The sequence below is a fragment of the Protomyctophum parallelum genome, assembly GCF_964188405.1.
Source record: "Protomyctophum parallelum genome assembly, chromosome: 19".
Classification (NCBI taxonomy): Eukaryota; Metazoa; Chordata; class Actinopteri; order Myctophiformes; family Myctophidae; genus Protomyctophum; species Protomyctophum parallelum.
The window spans coordinates 44,570,666-44,591,545 of record NC_139717.1 but is presented as its reverse complement, the minus strand read 5'-3'; the positions used below and the strand labels follow the sequence as shown (position 1 = coordinate 44,591,545).

Genomic DNA, 20,880 nt, shown 5'->3' with positions numbered 1-20,880 from the left:
AGCTGGGCGTGTTCCTGGGGTTCTGGATGTTCCGGGGACCCCCACACGGTAACTGTCATTTCTCGACCGTTTCGGACGCAAGCCGGAGTTGCACCACTTACTTCAGACGGGTGTGATTTTCTTTTTTTATATTTTTGACCGTTTGTTTGGGCTCTGTATTTTGGTCCACTCCCCCCCCCCCCCCCCCACACACACATTTAGACAAAAATAACAGCTCTACTAGCTCACATTAAAGGACAACTACACCACTTTTCAACCTATCTTCATATAATCGGTCCTCACTAAAAATCATGATAAATGGCACAATTTGTCTCACCGTCTCATAGGAGGGCTGTGGGCAGTTCAGAAACCTGTCCATCAGTGACATCATCGTTAGGCAGATTTTTTTTTACAAAAAATATAAAATAGTACATATGTATGATAATATATTCCTCATTATTTGATTTCATGCAGTTATGCTGACAAGAGAAAGCCATTTCGATAGCAATATGAGAGATTATACAAGAACAAAGGGGTTCCACCCCGCCTCAAGCCAAATTCTGGCTAGTCCGGTGCATCTCAGGAGTGGGACTGGTATGTGTAGAAGGAAGGCACTGGAACAAACTCTGCGACACTTCAATGTCAATACATCCTGACCTGATGAAGATGTATTGACATTGAAAGTTGTAATGCTATTTGCCTTTACATTGTAAATATTAAAGCCTTTATTGCTCCAGTGCCTTCCTTATTCTAGAAAAGTATACACTTTGTAATAAGTATTTGTATTTGTCAACAGAGAGCCAACACAGCCACAGCACACAGTGAAGTACTTGGTGTATGAGGATTGCCTGCTGGACCTTTTCCGTATTTGCCCCACATGCTCTAGTGTCTGCAAGGTGCGCACATTTGTAAAAGGAACTTTCCTTAGTGTGACGCTGTTATATCGTGTCTGAAAGAATGACTCAGTTGTTTGATAACGGTACTTTACTTTAGACTTAGAATGTCACAACAACAAGTATCATGGATCGCATCATCATAACAAAGCAAGCACATCCAGGTAACCCACTAGTAGTGAACTGTAACCCACAGCCCCAAGATGGTCCGTTGCTGCCCTCTAAGGGCCTGGCTGCATTGTCAGTTATTGGAATGTCAGCTAAACCCAATATATCACAGACGCAGACCTGCAGCCATGAGTTTTGTGAATTCAGCCGGAAGTGGAACAGTCAGCCACTGTTGCGCAGCACACCAGCAGGGAATCTGCAGCTCTCGGCTGCTGTGTACTTCACGGGCTCTTCTTTCATCCAGACTAACAAGGTTGGTAAGAAATAATGGAGTCTTCTCCCGCAGCTTTGTGTTTTCATTTTTCAGTGCATCCCACTCTGCTACAGAGGGATGTGGTATGAACACTGTTACAGAGGAGCTTTCATATTTTTCATTGCAGGTGCTCAATGCAATGAACGTCAGAACGTTCAGCAGGATGTCGCACCGTAATCACCTTCACCAGTACATCCAGGCTTCTGTGCTGCATAAATGGCGGCTACACCAGGCGGGCTTGCTGGAGGGTCTTAAACGGAACCAAAAAGTATCTCTTGGTGGAGACATGCGAGCGGACAGCCCAGGCCACTGTGCAAAGTACGGCTCTTACTCCATGATGGACCTCGACACCAACAAGATAGTTGATATCCAGCTGGTACAGGTAAATTGTTTGTAAAACTAGAAAATGTGCTCAGTATAGCAATAGCGCAGAACTTCACCAATGAGGCAGATCTGGTATTCATGTGTGTGTTTATGATACACAGAGCAATGAAGTCAAGAGCAGTGTCCATATGGAGAAAGAAGGGCTGATCAGGAGTCTAAAGTACCTTTCCAAAGCTGGCGTGAAGGTGGATTACCTGGTGACAGACCGACACAACCAGGTCCAAAAATATATGAGGGAGGAAAAACCCACTATTACGCACTATTACGATGTGTGGCATTTATGCAAAGGTAGGATATTATGGAAAATAGTGTTTATTGATCATTTGTAGCACCGCTACACGTACCATCCAATAAAATATATTTTATATGTTTTTAAACAGCTTTCACCAAGAAGCTGGTTGCCATGGCAAAGTTGAAAGAATGCGCTAAGGTCAAGCTGTGGAAGAACAGCGTCAAAAATCATCTCTACTGGTCAGCATCTGGTTCTTCCAGTGGAGAGGAAACGGTGGCAAAGTGGACATCTGTGATCAACCACATCACCAATGTTCATGTCCATGACAATCCACACTTCCCCAAGTGCCTCCATCCCCCCTCCACTGACAAGAACAAGTGGCTGAAGCCTGGTATGCCACTATTCAATAGTAACCTTTTGTCATTAGAATGCTGTTGTAACAAAACTCTCAAGATCAGTGTTGATTTTGGCAGCAATTTTCTTTTTTTTTGTCAGTCTTTCGAATAAAATTCCATTTAGCTTTAATCAACTAAATATAAGATTTTAATCGACAAAATCTACAGTTGATTTGGTTGACTAAAATGTATTTTGGCAGTCTCCTCATTTTTCACTTGCTGAAAATAGCCGATCTACAAGCTCACAAAGTCACAATGCAGCGCAACACATGAGATTGTAGAGCTGCTATTATCAGCATGCAACCAAGTGTAACATGACGTAATTTATGTATACTGGATACCTTTAGTCTAGTTTTTGTCGACGAAATTGTACATTAATACATTTAATCTTCGTTTTAGTCATCATAGCTTAGTTTTCATCATTGAAAATAGGTTGTCGACAAACATTTTTTGTCATAGCTTTAGTCGACGAAATCAACACTGCTCAAGATGTAATCCACTGACTGAATGTATTTTATAATAGTATACTCTTTCCCCCTTTAGGATCAACGGCCATTCGCAAGCTGGAGACGGCATTGACTAATAAGCGCATTCTGGGAGACGTGAAGAAGCTGAGCCCTCTCTACCAGACATCTGCCTTGGAGAGCTACCATAGCGTCATTTTGAGATTTGCCCCGAAAAATGTCGCCTTTTCGTACTTGGGAATGCTTTGCAGGTAAATGATATAGTAATCATGTTCTAATCAAGTGTTATTTATTATTATAGTGCCATTTAATTTGGAAATATTGTGCATCTGCTGCCTATGTGCTGGTTGCCAGTGTTTAAAAAAGAAGGGGGGGGCAGGGGCACGGTGGCACAGTTGGTAGTGCTGTCGCCTCACAGCTAGAAGGTCCTGGGTTCAATTCCCGCTCGGGGCGCTGTGGGTGCTGGCGGCGTGTTTCCTCCTCTGCGTCATCAGTGCCCATACCCGAAGGCGGGGTTGGCGAAAGGGCCTTTCTGTGTGGAGTTTGCATGTTCTCCCCGTGTCCCCTAGGGTAGGTACCCTCACAAAAACATGCAGTAATCCTGGTCTCTAAACTGCCTGATGGAGGGGAAAGGAACTGGTTGGAATAACGTGTTCCTTCCACGCGCTACGTCCAACCAGGGAAACTCCCCCCTGTCAGGTGTAAAGGAGCAACTTGGACACTCAAGCATGAAGGAAGCATGAGTTAAGTCCGTTTCTCTCCCTAGGTTGGCGGAGGGTGTGTAGAGCCCAGGATCACATCACAAGATGATTGACACAGGGGTGAAAAATGGGTTACAAAATCGTGGGACAAAAAATATATAAATAAAAATAAATAAAAAAGAAGTGGGGAAAAAAGCCAGCCACTTGAACAATGTAAAATGTGATCTTCTAGCCATCTAAAAACTATCTTGGGTTCATGATATCATCCCATTCTTCTCATTTCAGGCTTTACCTCGCTGCATTGCATTTCAACGAAAATGCTGGGCGTCTCCAAGCGGTAACTGCGTCAGGAGTTCCGCAGCACAAAATAACGTTTCCCAAGGCCAAGAAAGGGGACCACGTTGTCAACAGGGTTAAAGACCAACTATACTACAGGTCAGTTACGTACATGCACCGTATGAATTACTCAAACTACTGTAATGTGCTCTTGTATATTTTAGAATATGTGACAGAGCTTACAGACCTCCTCTTTGACGAGGTGTTCCCTAACCCTGCACATTTTGTGGCTGAGCTGGAAGAGGTGCCTGTCCCTGGATTCCTGTGCTCACAGTACGAGCATCCAGAGAAGACTGCTGCAGTTGCTGCACATGTGTCCCGCTTCATCCACCCAGAGCCAAATTAAGACATGACGTCTTAATTTGGGAAGGACACATTTGATCATGAATTCAAATAAATACAAAATAAACAAAGCATTTTGGCTCCAACAATCTGTAATGTTATATATATATATATACACACAAACAGCAACATACTTTTTTTAAAACAAAAAACTCTCAGGATTTAGAACCGTATAGTTCTCAAAAATATTGTTTTAGGATATTTCCATTGGAGAAAAACGTCTTATATTCATGCCAATTAAATGGAAGGCCTAAATCCAGTGTATTCGCCATCCTCATCTGGGTATTCATCGTGTATCCGGTGCACAATACAGGACGGCAAGATTCTCCGGTTCCCTGCTCCCAGGCATCCCCAGCACCATGACACGAAAGACCTGTAAGGCCAGGTAGCGAGCACGCCTGTAATGAGAGCATTAATAAAATTACTTGTGTGCTGTTTTCTTTCCCTGCCTGAGGGTGGTGCTGTTAGCTCTGTTTTGTGTTTCTCAGTTGAGTTACAGCCAGGTGGTGAATGCAGTGGAGACTCACTGCATGGCGCCAACTTCAAAATGACACCTGCTAATGCCAGTTCCATTTCTCTTCTTCCGGGTTGTCAACAAGGAAGCTTTGAGAAGGAAGATAAGTGGTCACGTGACTGGGCTGCGCCATGACACTTTCATGGACACTTTCATGGGAGCCAAACTCACACCAGCAGTGCAATGAATGCATGGCAGTGAATGGAGCCGGCTGGACCAGCTCATAACAAACATTATTTATGAACGATTGAGACCGTTGTCATATAACCGGTTCAGGAATATAAAACAAGACATATCACAGGTTGTTTTCGATGTGCACAGTATATAATTTTATCTGAGGATCTAAACAGCATGCAGCAGGTATCGTTTCTGGCTCCGAAGTATCGCGAGATTTGGCTGACAGACAGGAAACGGTGGGAAGTCTTGCGATACTTGGTACGTTCAGAAAGGTACTTTGTGCTCTTTAGATACCATACCATTAGAGCCAAACCACCGGGTAGTTTGGCTCCCATGAAAGTGTCATGGCGCAGCCCAGTCACGTGACCACTTTGCTTCCTTCTCAAAGCTTCCTTGGTTGTCAAGCACACTGCTGTGATGCCATTTGATCACCAACCTTAGTCTTCATTTACTGGTCTCTGATGAGTGAGTCTTCTGTCATCTATATACTATACTGGTTCCAGGATCACAATCTGCTTCAATGATTGCGTTGATCAGTTTAGTCAGTGTAGTCAGCCTGCTAAACGGATCACCCCAAAGTGCCTTATAATAACACCAAATTGGTTTGGAAGAAAATACTGCAATGTCTTTGAATTGCATACAGTATACTGGAACATACATAACCTACTGTGAAGCTGTTCACAAAGTTTACCTAACTTTTGCAACTACAGGGAAAACATGTACTTATTTTATTTGTACTCTTTGAATGCTCTTGCACTCAATATTCTATCCCTTTGTTTGCTGTGTTTTGTTGTTTGAATGTTATGCTATCTATATGCTGCTGCAGTCTGTAAGGAAGCCAAACAAATAAGTTTTACTCTTATGTACCTGGTACACAAGATGTAACAAAGTATAACATTGAACCTACTGGTCAGACAAGTACTTTGCACATTTGTGGACAAAACACTTGACAATTGTCATCTTGATCGGTGTCCCAGAGATACATATTGAATCAAATGGGTCTGTGGCCTAATGCATATACAAATGGAGGTTCTTGAAATAACATTTCAATAACATTGAATGCCTATGACCATACAGCTAAGTGACCATAGTTTGTTTTGTATAATGATTATATAACATATTTTTCTTGTCCTACATCTTACCAGTTTTTGAAGGGCATGTGTGCCATTTGATAAAAGTAATCTATATACATTCCAAATAAATATTTGATGGTCTAACATACTCAGCTCTCTTCTTCGTCCTCAGTCTTCCATGCTCTGCCTCATATTGTCTGAGGGCATTCTGCAGGGACCAGGGGTTCAGGCAGACAGGTTCTAGTCCTGGATGGAGAGTCATGCACTCCAGGTCCTCTGGAAGCTCGCTAAACATATTCTGAAGCTGTTGGAGAATGAGATATTTTAGTACTTTACTGGTTCTGTGGTGATCATTGTTGCATTGTTGAAGATGTTTCTTTACATACCACATTAATACTCTTGCAGCAGATATTGTGATTCACATCGGTCATTGATCTGCATTTCCCACAGATTCACCTGTACGATTACAATTCACAGTGATGTGTACAATTTACAATGTATGCATTTAGCAGACCCTCATCTCCACTATACCGTACATAGACAGCAGAGAGACACTAGTGCCTCAATAACCTACTATCCCAGGTAAATCAATAACTTAGCATCATGTCGGTATACTATTACAAACAATGAAAAAAATGAAATGAAATCTAGCTGTCATCATGCTACCCAAAGGCCAGTCCACTCCGATGCAACTCCATGATGCAACTACTTGCTACCATTATCTCCAAATGGCAGTTGCATTGGTGTGGATTGACCTTCAATTGGATTATATATTTTGTCAACCATTGAACTAACTTTGTGACAAAATGCACATTATATTATTATTATCTGCTTTTTCCAATGTGTGTGATTGTATACGTGTGATATGAATACATGCGAAACCCTGTGATATGTGCACTTCCAATTCATGTGGGAGGTAATGGGCCTGATTAGCGTGACAGTGATTGCTGCCACACGCCACTTGACAAATAGAGGGTGTGGTGCAGGAAGTGGGAGACCTGTGTACGAGTGTGAACGGGTGTGAGGAGGAGATCTCAGAGGCGCCAGGGTCTGTCTTTAGTGTTAAAGTTACAATAACTAACTACTAGCAACCTGCAGCCTAAACAAACAAACTGTCGAGCTCAGCCGAGCACGGAGTAAGCGGCCGTGTTGGAGTGCTGGGGAGACCGTGTCGTCTGCGCTGGATCCAGGAATGAACTGCCGGTCAACGAGGAGCATCGCGGGTGATATAAATCCGTGTTCTGTTGGATTTCTAAAGGATTACCGTGCGCTTCATGTGGATCTGTGGAACTATACTGTGGGAGCATACTGAGAGGACGGTCGCGGGACCGTTGTTGATTCAGAGCGCTTGCCTCGCGTGACGAACTTGTTTTGTTTGTTGTTTACAACTGACGTTGGGACTTTGTTGGGTTGAAAGGGGATTGGGGAATTGAGTGTTGGTTTGTTTGTATGTTTATTATTTTGGTATAGGGTCAGAAGCAAGTGTATTGTCTTACCTGATTGATTCATTTGGTTATTAAATATGTGAGTTTCATTGAGCTAAAAACCTGCCGATCCCGTCTTTTTCCTTTAGTTAATAGTTTTCCTTTCTAAACAAAAGGCCGATTGTTACCGGTGGTGGCCCATACGGGGATTGCAGGTGTAAGTTTAATTAGTGAAACCACCATTTGATGATTGTTGTTAAAAAGGTACAAAAAAAATACACTGTAAAAAAACGGCTAAGACCATACAACTATTATACACTGTAAAAAAAAAATGGAGCGATGTGAGGGCATTAACATTACAGTTGAGTTGGCCTTGATTAAGAGCAAGCTGCAAACCCTCGAAGATCTGGTGCAGTACAGACAGGGGCAGTTTGAAAAAGCAATGGAGAGTATTGCAAACAGGGAAGAGAGCCTAAGGGGGTACGTAGATCACAGAATGAGGGAGATGGAAACTCTCATCGACAGCTCTATTGAACAGTCACAGAAAAAGTGTTTCATGAGGGTAGATGAGAGATGGAACGGGAAGGTGTCGGAAATAAAAAGGGCCGGTACCGATACTCTACCTAACCCTCACGGTCGGACCCTCAGCAGGCCTACTCCCTGTTGTCAGGCCTCCAATGGCCTACCCTCCAGCACCAAGAAGGCTGAATCGCAATGTAGGGACAAGGGGCCCAAGAACGTGCCAGGGAGAGGAGCTCGGGTCGCACCCACGTGTGTCAAACTGGTGCAGCATGTCAACGGGAAGTTGCCACCATCGAGAGTAGGTGGTGGTGCCACCCTAGGGCCGCGGGGCCAAGGTGACCCACCTGAGGTGGAATACCTGTCCCAGAAGTGGCCGGCAGAGGTAACTCTGCGTGGCCTAAACGAGGCTCAGCATGCAGATCCTAAGCTCGGATGTCTACTGGGAGGTCTAGTCCAGTCCGACCCACGAACCCGTCGCGGTGGGTATGAGGAGGTCCAGGGAATCCTATATCGGAGGCGGCCGACCAGAGACTCTGGCCGGAAGCTTCAGGTGGTGGTGCCAGAAAGCCTGATCCGCTGTTTCCTGGAACACTTCCACGACCGCCGGACGAGGGGTCATCCAGGTAGACTAAAGACTCTCCTTGGGATCCTCGAGGTGGCCTGGTGGTCGTCAGTCCGCAGAGACGTGTGGGAGTACGTTACGAGGTGCCACGTTTGTCAGCAGGGCAGGCCAGGTAACTGTAAGCCGTCCGTGATGTTACAGTCTACTCAGGGAGACCGGGCAGGGCAAGGTCTTAGGGTCGACCCGACGGGGCCGATCTCGAGAGGTGGAGAAGGAAGCGCCATGCTGCTGGTCACCATTGGCTACAACAACGAGTGGGCCATGGTCAAAAAAGTTGGACGAAGGTGGGGGAGGGGGGGTGTCTCCCAGGCCAGAGAAGCCAAATATGTTAGAGCCTGGCAGAGACGTGCGCAGTCCCAGCCAGACGCTTTGGTCGGGCCGAGAGCACATCCACTCTCAAAACCTTTTGAAGCATGCTCGTCAAAGCTAGTGCCCCCGAAGTGGTCAGGTTCAGCTAGATGACGAGGCAGATAGGGCCTTTAGTTATACCTTTTGAATTGGAAGGGACCAGAAAGTAGAAATGTTTTAATGTGGTCAACCTCAACCCCTCCTTTGGGAGGACTTGGAGAATCAGCTTCCAGTTGGGGGGGGGGGGACTGTGACAAAATGCACATTATATTATTATTATCTGCTTTTTCCAATGTGTGTGATTGTATACGTGTGATATGAATACATGCGAAACCCTGTGATATGTGCACTTCCAATTCATGTGGGAGGTAATGGGCCTGATTAGCGTGACAGTGATTGCTGCCACACGCCACTTGACAAATAGAGGGTGTGGTGCAGGAAGTGGGAGACCTGTGTACGAGTGTGAACGGGTGTGAGGAGGAGATCTCAGAGGCGCCAGGGTCTGTCTTTAGTGTTAAAGTTACAATAACTAACTACTAGCAACCTGCAGCCTAAACAAACAAACTGTCGAGCTCAGCCGAGCACGGAGTAAGCGGCCGTGTTGGAGTGCTGGGGAGACCGTGTCGTCTGCGCTGGATCCAGGAATGAACTGCCGGTCAACGAGGAGCATCGCGGGTGATATAAATCCGTGTTCTGTTGGATTTCTAAAGGATTACCGTGCGCTTCATGTGGATCTGTGGAACTATACTGTGGGAGCATACTGAGAGGACGGTCGCGGGACCGTTGTTGATTCAGAGCGCTTGCCTCGCGTGACGAACTTGTTTTGTTTGTTGTTTACAACTGACGTTGGGACTTTGTTGGGTTGAAAGGGGATTGGGGAATTGAGTGTTGGTTTGTTTGTATGTTTATTATTTTGGTATAGGGTCAGAAGCAAGTGTATTGTCTTACCTGATTGATTCATTTGGTTATTAAATATGTGAGTTTCATTGAACTAAAAACCTGCCGATCCCGTCTTTTTCCTTTAGTTAATAGTTTTCCTTTCTAAACAAAAGGGCGAGTGTTACAACTTGAGTCATACAGTTTACAATAAAGTTACAGTTCAGAGCATGATATTTTGTAGCAATATTTTCTGCTAGGCTAGGCAACAGAACTAAAAACATGATGGCTGGCCAGTTTGATTTATACAAAAAGAATGAACTGGTAAAATGACAATGTTTTTTGTTCTACTGCTAGTGCTAGTGCTACTATAAATAGCATAAGGTATGCTAATGGTATGCACTCCGGACCAGTGCTTGTTGTTCAATTCGTTGTTCAGACAGTGGTAGAATAATAGAGTAGACTGGAGTATGGGGGAAAATAACACACCATTCTCCTTGAGGTTGAGTTTGAGCTGGTTCCTCTTCATCTGGTTCCTCTGGTTCTGGTGGCTCAAACATGTATGGCTATGGCTGTACATTGCCGATGGAACTATTTGGTGCATACATGTTTATGTTTTCCAAAAGACCGGGCGACACGAGAACTTAGCTTGTTGTCTTCCGCGAATGGGCGTGGCTTAGACACGCGCGCGCGCACACACACACACACACACACACACACTCTGTCAACACACACACGTGGCACACTAGCGACCAGTGAGCAACTTCATTGAAACGAGTACAGTCCATGAGGAAAGCTTGTCGACATAACGTTTGGACGAAACGGGGAGAGATATTTCCCGCGAACTGTACAATGGACACGCCCCTACAGTCCTTGCCAGAGAGGCCAGAAAATATTGCATTGTATTTCATCCATTTTTAAACATCATTCCTGAAACGAAGCGATTTTTTTCATCATTCAAATATGGTCTGTTGGTTAATAACACATTACTCTGTGGCGTGACAAACTGGGAATACAAATTGATCATCTTTTTTATTTTGCTTTACAGCCACTTTAAGTTAAAGCCTTCAGCCCTGTGTAGTCATTTAACTTAAAAGCCTCAGTTCATAATTGTTATTCCTATAAGTCTGTAAACTATTATTTGTTTATATGAAGCCCGGTTCCTACTCCACCATGTAGGGGTTAGTTAGGGATTTAGAATTGTATTTTTGTTTAACTCTCTGTTAGGGCCTTTAGTTAGGGGCAAACTTTTTATTTCTAGTTAGAGCCGTTTTCCTTAGAATAGAACCTGCACCTTGAAGCCAATACTATACAGTTGTGAACCAAAGAACAAGGAAATGTAAACTTTGTCACTGCTAACGAAAAAAAAGAGCTACAACAATAAACTAAAGTTATTTTTCAACCATGTCTCCTCTCATATTATGTTGTATTCCTTCACCCTAGACGAAGGTGCATAACAAAGCTGAAGAGTAGTGCTGTTGTTGTTTCTTTTTGTTTGGTTTTTTTATGGGTGATTGTCTTGTAAGGTTCATTGTTGTTGTGAACCCAATGTAGATTGGCTATAGTTTAACTATTTTAAAATAGTAAAAAAAAAAGGCACCCTTGGTGTTACTGTAGGCTGAAAAAGCTCACACCAAGTGCAGTAGGCCTACAGTTTAACTCTGGTCCATTCCACAAAGTTTAGAGAGTAGTTCAACTGAAGTGATATTGATGAATTCCAAATGTTATCAAAGTATTCTTCTGAGTCACCCCTGGACTTGTCACGGCACCCACTTTGAGAAACCCTGCTCTGGGAGTAGACATAGTATAGTAGGGGAGACGGGGGTAATGTGAGACACTGGGTAATGTGAGACACCCCCTGTATCACATGACCACAATACATTTGTGTCATGTGACCATTATATGTTGAAACCCCTCCCATTTCCTACCTGCCATGGAGGAGAGGACCTTATTGTGCTGTGGTAAGCATGTTTTTTTCACAAAAATATGTTTTTTGCATGTAAAAGTTAATTTTCTTGTCGTCAACATAATCAGCTGTTGTGTCAAAGCAAATTAATTCAGGTAGAAAAACTTAAATCATACACGTTGATGAACTACCATCATATACATCCATGAGATTGCTGCTAGCTGAAGATTAGCCTGAATTGCTAAAAGAGGTCCTGTTTACCAAAATGTGGGTGTGGGGTAAAGTGAGACAAATGCTCTGGGGTAAAGCGAGACACTGTCTCACAATACCCCACCATGAGGCACAAGTTAAGTTCAGTTTTAAACATATTTTAATCTAATATTACATTGCATATGTTTTATTTTCTATGTCATAAACATTGTAGAAAATGCCAAGATACACCAGAAAGACAACCTGGGGTGGAACCGCCCTTGTAGAGATGGAGAAGGCAGCCGCTGAGAGCAAGGCAGAAAAGAAGATAATTCACCAGAAATATATGCACAATTGCACAAATTATCAGAAGAATCCTGGGAAACACGAAAGCATGGGAGAGACCCACATTTGCTATAAAGGAAAACGATGTGGCACATGTTCTGAAATGTGATGTGGCGAAGAAGCTGCCACAACCTAAACAGCGTGGAGGAACCACACAGAGAGAGCAAATCCTCACCTTTAGAAACCAGTGACTTCCAGGAAAGTCTGGATGGCAACCGAGGAAAGACTGGCGGGGTAACAGGGGCCAGCAACCCCTGTCGCAGCACTCGCAAGAGGGCACCAAGCAAGCTACAGAACGTACAAATAAGCAATACCCCAGAGTCTCCCGAGAGGAGGGGAGGAAGGGAGACTCGATAGGACAGATTCAACGACAACAACAAGTGACACCGACTCAGAGAAGGCTTCTTTGACTCAAATACACCAGAGTAAGGCTAAGTGTGGACACTGGACAAGGATGGACACATGCACACTGCACAGACGAACAGTCTGGTGAGATGTAGGAGAACCCTAGGCATGAGGCAAACCATAGTCCTAGAGACCTCAGTGCCTGCAGTCCCCCAAGAACACACAAGGCCGAGGGAGCCTCCTGTTGGTTCAGGCATGACAGAAAGGACAGTGGGCGGATCTTCGGGGGGTTCCCTGGGCGAGCTGGTCGCTGGGGTGTGGTCAGCACTGGTTTGCTGCACCTGGCCAGCAGGTCACTGCGTTCCCTGTTGGCCGGGTGTGGCCAATGCTATAGCTGGTTTCACCTCGGTGATGGCTGTGCCCGGGGCGCCCCTCCACAGATTTGTCTATAGCTGGGGGCCTGGAGGAGAGGGGCAGTGACTTGGCCAAATCACTGCTGACCCGCCAACTGGAGAGTGTAGTTGTAAGACGTTTGGAGACCACCTGATAACCTCTCTTCCAGGCCAAGGCTTCATCCATTATAAATGGATTATAATCACATCGTTGATGTATTTACAAACTGTAACCTTCAGGGCTGGAATGTAGAGTAGGCCTAGTTGTAGCTGTAGCTGTTCTAGCTGGTTCTGATGGTGCTGAGCCCCTACTAGCCTGCTCTAAGGGTCAAGTGTTCCGAACCCAATTGCTGTCTACTATGCTAAAGTGACACAGATACATTCCCGGTCTTAATGGGTTAAATGGGGGGAAACTTCGACCGAGAGAAACGTTTATCTCTTTTAGCAAGTGTTGCTTTTTGTAGAGATGTGAAGTGTGTGCGTGTGTGTTGTGTTCTAATCATTTGAATGTTAATTAAAACATTTTGAATTACAGAATGTTGTCTTTGATTCTGTTCAGACTTACTTTCAAGTGTTTAGAAAGAAAATGTGGTTAATGACCAATTCCCATGATTCTGTTACTAGTCTGACATTAGTTTTGGAATGTGTGGTTGTCAAGCTAGCTGTCAGTGTTCTAACTGTTAAAACAAGTGTTTTTATGGTAGTTTTAAAGTGAAAAGAATAAGTGGTTCACTTTACCCCATTGATTTTGATGGTCTGTCTCACTTTACCCCAGCCCTGGGGTAAAGTGAGACACCTGACCACTTTTTTAAAAACAATCATATGTTCACTGCCCTTTGTCTTGGATTCATTCTAATCATTTCCATTTTTAGGAAACATCCCAAATGAATGGGAAATATGTAAATTTGACTGATATATCATTTTAGCTCGCCTACAGGGGAGCAAATGTAAAAAGTGTCTCACATTACCCCCGTCTCCCCTACTAACCTTTAAATAAGTATTTTTTGTCAGTTCTCTGGGAGTACACATAGTTTAGTACTAACCTTTAACACTAGCATGTCTGAAGTCAAATCAGACACAAGTAGCATGTGCTTAAATTCACACTTAGAATTTTTCAGACGTAAGTCTTGTTAGTCCTCTGGTGTACTAACCTTTAAATAAGTATGTTTTGTTAGTCCTCTGGGAGTCCACACGTTTACTAACCTTTAAAGAAGTATGTCTTGTTAGTTCTCTGGCTGTACACGGCAGCATTGAGTTGTCCAGGCAGGCCTTTCCACAGCGTGTCCATCCTGATGGGTGTGTTGGAGCCCAGTTCAGAGACGGTCCACACGTAGTCCCCGCTGAATGCAAACGTCTTCTTCCACGGACCTGACCGGCCACACGTACAGTCACAGGGATTTATTCATATATATACATTATTACAATTAATTATTACAATTAATTACATATTATTATACATATACAATTATTCACATATATTTTCCCCCCCACACCCACATGGCAGCACAAACAGCAAATAAAATCTTCAAAGAAACATCCTGTCCATAAATATAAAGCAAATACAATAATAATAATAATAATAAATAAAATGAAAACACATTACATACAGTTAAACAAATAAATGCACAATGTCCCCATGACAGTTCCTTAGCCTCACCCTACAGCTGACTACTATTCATAGTGATGGGGGTGACAGCCAGGTCAAACAGTCACAGGGGTTTAGAGATGGGGGGGGGTGTCACTATAGTAAAAACAGATGTCTGTCCAAACCTGTTACTTCAAATTCAAATTAAAAAACAAGGAAAATTATACCAGATCTACGAGCACAAAACACATCACTTTGCGCCGTGTATCAAGCTTGCAGATCGGATACTTTTTTGTAAACTAAGGCCCCCAGAGTGGCTGCGCTACCCTACTGGCTAAAGCTGGCACTGCAGGTGGTTCATTTAACACAGGGCACTCGTTCATGGATCGATTCAGGCGCGTTCAGGCGAGACACCAGTATAGAGAGCCTTCTCCTTCTTCCGGGTACGTGCTTCAAAATGCCAATGAGCAACTTCCATTGAAATTGATAGTGAGGGAGGGCCCAGGGGCTGTCTACCCTCTGGTTTATATACAACGCCATGGTCTGTATGTGATGTGTGCGCGTCATCATCTTACCCAGCATCACTGCGTCCAGTCTGGCACTGCAGGGGTCTGGGATGGTGTTCCTCTCAGCATCAGCACCACTTCCTGTTGGAGCTGGGAGGGTGTTTACTGTAGGGCTGGCCGCACGTTTACCTGGACAATACAAAGAGAAGAGCAAATCGTCTCATAGGTCCCAAAACTGTTACCTTTCAGGATTAAAATGATAAAAATTGGCAGATCTACTAGCTCAAATCGAGCTTGTGGATCTGCTATTTTTTATGCTTTTGTGTGATGCTGTAGTAGTGTGATCAAGTAGCACGTTAATATACGACAAAACTAAAGAAGTTAAAACACGGAGATAAGAGACAGTGACAGTATAATTGGGCGAGGTCAAAGCTCAATGTTTTTTTTTCTTTTTTTTTTATGAATAAAATCAATAGCCCAAAACAATGTATATTCAAACATTTAATAATTCCATTCCAGGAAATGCCTGGAAAACAGTTTTCCTATTTTCAAAATATTTCCAGGAATTTCATGACCGCGGGAACCCACTTTCCCCCCCTATGCACAGCTTTGTGTGTTTGTAGCAAGGAATGTGATTTTTTTTTTTCTCCACACACACCATATATGGCCTGGATGCCTCTCACATCGTCCGGGTGGAGTCTGAAGTTGCCGTGGTAACCGGTGTAGATGGGCGCCATCAGGGCCTTCCTGAACTGGGAGTGGCCTAAGCCCAGGGCGTGGCCTATCTCGTGGGCGGCGATGATGCGCAGGTTGCTGCCGTAGGACGTCCCCTCTGTCCAGAACTCATCGTCGTCGAAGTGGACCGCCCCCGATTCTGGAGGGTCTGCGTGGGCCAGGACGTGACCTGTAGCAACGGGTGCAGGTCACATTCCTATAAGCCAATCATCTGATGACCAGAGCAGTGTTGTTTTCATCGACTAATACTCGAAAAAAAATCTTCGACTACCTTTTTTCACTGACGAAAACTAAATAAAAACTAAATAAAAACTAAGCTATGATGACTAAAACTAAGACTAAATACACTGACAATTTCGTCAACAAATAAAAACGGGACTAAAATGTTAGGAAGTGGACAAAAGATCTTACAAGCTCACAACGCGTCGCAGCGCGACGTGTTGTGAGCTTGTAAGATCTTTTGTCCAATAGCCGATGTATTGTAGATCGGCTATTTTCAGCAAGTGTGTTACGGACCACGGCCCTTGTGATTATTTGATATTTGGTTAAGTATAATTATTATTTATGGTGATTATTAAATTAGGATAATAATTATAAGTTTGGGAAATGTATTGTGTTTTATGGCATGTGACAAGTTGTGTTTCTTCTGTTTGTGAATGAGGTGCTGAGAACATGAGACTGTTGGCTACAGTACTCAAGGGAATGCATACAGACATGGGTGGCTGTGAGTGACAGGTCTCTGATTGCCCCTCTCTTCCTTATTGGTTCCAAGGACTGTCTAAAGAGGACAAGAAGCGAAGACCGTATGGGCGACGCCATGTTGCTCACATGGTGCTCCATGGAAGGAAAGAAACATGCGCAGTTGCAGACCAAGGAAGCTGAACACGGAAGTGTTGGCTGCATAAAGCCCATTGCGCATGTTTCTTTCCTTCCATGGAGCACCATGTGAGCATCATGGCGGCGCCCTTACGGTCTTCGCTTCCCGTCCTCTTTATACAGTCCTTGATTGGTTCTCCCCGACAACACCAGTTTCCTGTTGGCTGGGCACTCTTCCTGTTGCTCTGTAAAAGCTCAGTTGAACTTGACTTCACCAGGGGACGACAGCATGTTTGCAGCAGAGACTCCATCCCTCTAGCCCTCCGCCCTTGTGCCTGCCTTATTGTTTAGTTTGTTCTTTTGTTAGTTGTTAGTTCATTCTGCCGTAAGTTGCCTTAGAGATGTTTTGTTTATATCAGTGTTGTTCTTGTAAGTCTGTAACTTATTATTTTGTTGTTGCTAAAATATGAAGCCCGGTTCCTACTCTACCATGTAGGTAATTTTCTTTTCCAACTTACTGTATTTTTGATTATTTAGGGTAGTTAGGGATATAGAATTGTCTTTTGTTTAACACTCTGTTAGGGCCTTTAGATAGGGGTAAGCTTTTGATTTTTAGTTAGATTTGTTTTGTTAGAATAGAACCTGCACCTTGAAGCCAAAATATTAGAGTTGTGAACAAGAAATGTAAACATTGTCTCTGCTGTTGAACAAAAAGGGCTACTACAAATAAATTGAAGTTCTTTTCAACCCTGTCTCCTCGCAAACTATGTCATGTCCCTTCACCCTAGACGAAGGTCCATAACAAAGTGTAAAAACAATACGACGGCATCAGGGCCTGCCAAAATACATTTTAGTCGACTAAATCAACTGTAGATTTAGTCGACTGAAACTAGACTAACTAACTAGACTAACATTAAAACATTCCAGGTGAATATGAATAAAACTAAGATTTATTCCAAAGACTATGACTAAAGTAAAATAGAAATTTGCTGCCAAAACACTGGACCAGAGTCTCTGGAGTGTACCGACTCTCGTGACTGACCAATCACGACTATGACTAAACTAAATCAGAATTTGCTGTCAAATCACTCACTCACTCACTCACTCACTCACTGACCCTTGGTCGGGACAGAGCACCACACCCCTCACTCACCCCTGCCGTCAAACGAGACAGAATCACCACTCACTCACAATTTTTCAATTTAGGTATTTAGCCCTGACCTGAGGCCGATACAAAAAAGAAAAAAAAGTCTTCTAAATCCTAAAAAAAAAAATCTGAAAATCCTATGTTTCTATGTCAGAGGAGCTCAACCTTTTTCATGTCAAGGACCCCCATTAATTATCTGTATTTGGCTGCAGACCCCCATCTGAAAATATGTAGTTCCAGGGACACCCCCAGAAGCAAAGATTTGAGTTAAAAATGTTTGCTCTGAAATAAAATATACTGTATATTCAAATATTTGCACACATTTTCACGATTAAAAAAAAAATAGCTAAATATAACATAATGCTTGAAACACAGGCGTTCCCGTCCTGAAATTAATTAAATTAATCCATTAATACATACATACAAATAGTTATCATGAACCATACATAAACTAAGAACCTAACAGTGGAATATCTACATATGTAATTAGCTATGCTTATACTGTATACTATATAGTGATATATCTACATAAAATGCTATCTCAGGTCACATTCACACCAGAGAGCTTTGCTGCGATTAAAACGAATCCTGCTGCACATTTTCAGAAAGTGCACTTCGTTTGGCAGGTGTGAAGGCTCATTCGAATCCTAATGCGTATCAAAGAACCGCATTTTACTCCGAGCAAAAACGGGGGTTTCGCTTCGCTTCCAATCGCACTTGATTACGATTCGGTGCAGGTGTGAATGCAATCCGCAGTAAATAAAGGAAATGAATCAAATTATTTGGTGGGTGAGGAGCTATTTTACGCTATTTTACGCAGCGCAAAGATGTCCCGTTACCGTGGATAGACGTGGTCGAATGAGGAGACTGAAGCCCTGATCAAAATGAGGACGTGTACATTAATCAATTGCTTAAGAAAACACATAAAAACACTGCCGTGTAGCCTATTATAGCCTATAGAATATTCTGTCTGTGCGTGCCGTAAACATGGAGTGCTACTACTGTCACTGTGTGGGGACTGGGGAGTTGCGTGCGTAGAGAGAAAGAGAGAGAGAGAGAGTGGGTCCCAGACGGCACGATGCACGTTATGAGTGTAATTTTATCACCATAGATTTAACTGTGTAGGCTAGTTTATGAATGGAACACATTGATAAAGGTCCCCCCTGCTGCGTTTCCAATTGCTGCGAATGACAGTGTGAAGGCAAACCGCAGCAAATTAAATATGCAAGAATCCCAAATTCTCCGCCCATACGCATTGAGTCTACCGAAGTATTAGGTGAGAATGTGACCACTCACCCCTGCCATCGAACGGCACAGAGCAGGAGGCGTCGTTCCTGTGGAAGGCCATCCTGATGTCTGCCCGTCCGTACTCCACCTCCCTGAAGCTCAGAGGAGTCACGTCACTCCAGTACTTGAAGGCGGAGCGGACGGCCATCTTGACCTCCACCTTCTTCATGTCCGTCGTGTAGTTGTAGATCCGATAGGTCAGGCTCCTCTTGCGCCAACGACCTTTAAGGGTGGAACACAGGGTTAATCAAACGAATGAATGAACGAACACATTGCTTATAGTTTTTACATTACAAGAATATTTTTTCTCTTAACCTGATCGGCAGAAGCTTGTAGCTCATTGATGCCTATTACATTTTATTGCATATTAACAAGACATAAGAATGTGAAGAACCTAACAAACAAACAAAACCAAAAAAATAAATGCATAATATACATAATTAGATCCCTAGTCTCTTTTTTTATCAGCCTGGATTAGCCTTTTTTTATTTTCAATTGCATTAAATGTATACTTTGCGTAATAGACTTATGTAAATATGGGATTGGTATTTAAGATAGTCCAAGGGGAAGTGTCCTCAATACACTCATTTGTATAACTACTTCTCCAAAGTGAGCGACAGCCACAACACTAGAGGGAGCGGCCATGATTTGGTAACACAGTACGAGGCCAAATTTAGAACAAACATGGGATACTTATCATTGTACTACACTGCAACCCAAATGTGGAATGTCCTGAGTGACACCATCAATGGAGTGTTGGGCGGGAGGAGTAGGAAGAAGGCTCTACCTCCTCCCGGTGGAGGCTCGTCACTGGCAGGTGAGTCAGTAGGATACAACAGCTGAGTGACAACACAAATGTGTACATGAGAGGGATCAATTGGCATAATGACTACAATGGGGAGAAAAAAATACATCTATCAGGAGACCACGAGGGGAGGTAAATTCCCATAGAATGTTTTCCATTTTTTCCATAGTGTTTGTTGATGACATGAAAATACTGTATTTTTTTTTCATTATTTTTTAATTGTGTGATTGAGTGCATTCTTGATAATTCTTGATAATTCAATCCCATAAACAATATCATAATCAACAAAAATCTATCAAGTAATGAACCTGCCTTGCTCAATGGTTCAATAACCATTCCCTTATTCCTTGTATATTACATATTTCAAAATGTCTGTAAACAAACAAAACACAAAATATTCATAAACAAATCCACAATGTTTATAAACAAACACAACATATCTGTAAACAATTGCAAAATATTTGTAAACTAATTAACAACGTTTGTAAACAGACACAAAATGTTTGTAAACTAATCTGAAATGTTTGTAAACAGGCCCAAAATGGTGTAAACAAACCAATTTCTGTAAACAACATATAATGTTTGTAAACAAATCCACAATGTTTGTAAGCAAATCCAAAATGATCGTAAACACATCCAAAATGTCTGTAAACAAAGCCACAATATATATATATATATATATGAACCTTTATTGAGAAAGGATATCCCCTTGAGATGTATCATCTCGTTTTCGAGGGGGTCCAGCAACATACAGCAAATACAATACAAGACAATACAAGTACATTCATACATCAAAGGACAAAACAAACAACAAAGAAAGCTCTCCCAAAACTAGCCGCTCCCATCCCACCTATTCCCCGCAACATTGTATCAATAAGTCAATATAGTAATGATACAATTACAAGATGATGAACATACACCGGAACAACAATAGGCCGAGCATCATGACAGATATTAACAACATTGTCATTACATCATGACCAAGTACAAACATACACTTGAAAATAGTAGATAGTAAATAGTAAATAGTAGATAGTAAATAGTAGATAGTAAATAGTAAATAGTAAATTTGCCGCATGATGTAGGGAAAGAGAGAACAATCAGAACAATCGGAGGCAG

The 20,880-nt window shown here is 42.9% G+C and overlaps 2 protein-coding genes across 2 annotated transcripts in view; one reads left to right on the top strand and one right to left on the bottom strand.

Moving 5' to 3' along the window:
• mmp19 (matrix metallopeptidase 19) overlaps positions 1–20,880 on the bottom strand; it is a 68,699-nt gene that overhangs the window by 17,710 nt on the left and 30,109 nt on the right. The window contains exons 4-7 of the mRNA XM_083790951.1: positions 18,966–19,178; positions 15,630–15,875; positions 15,041–15,160; positions 14,084–14,248 (exon numbers count right to left, since the gene is read on the bottom strand). Coding sequence (XP_083647077.1) covers positions 14,084–14,248; positions 15,041–15,160; positions 15,630–15,875; positions 18,966–19,178 — 744 coding nt within the window. The remainder of the gene's footprint in view (positions 1–14,083; positions 14,249–15,040; positions 15,161–15,629; positions 15,876–18,965; positions 19,179–20,880) is intronic.
• Positions 1,000–4,151, top strand: LOC310876371 (uncharacterized protein; the record flags this gene model as incomplete). Its single annotated transcript, XM_083789899.1, has 7 exons — positions 1,000–1,293; positions 1,421–1,675; positions 1,779–1,965; positions 2,058–2,300; positions 2,848–2,960; positions 3,755–3,806; positions 3,970–4,151. 7 exons carry the CDS (start codon positions 1,000–1,002, stop codon positions 4,149–4,151), a joined length of 1,326 nt encoding a protein of 441 aa, XP_083646025.1.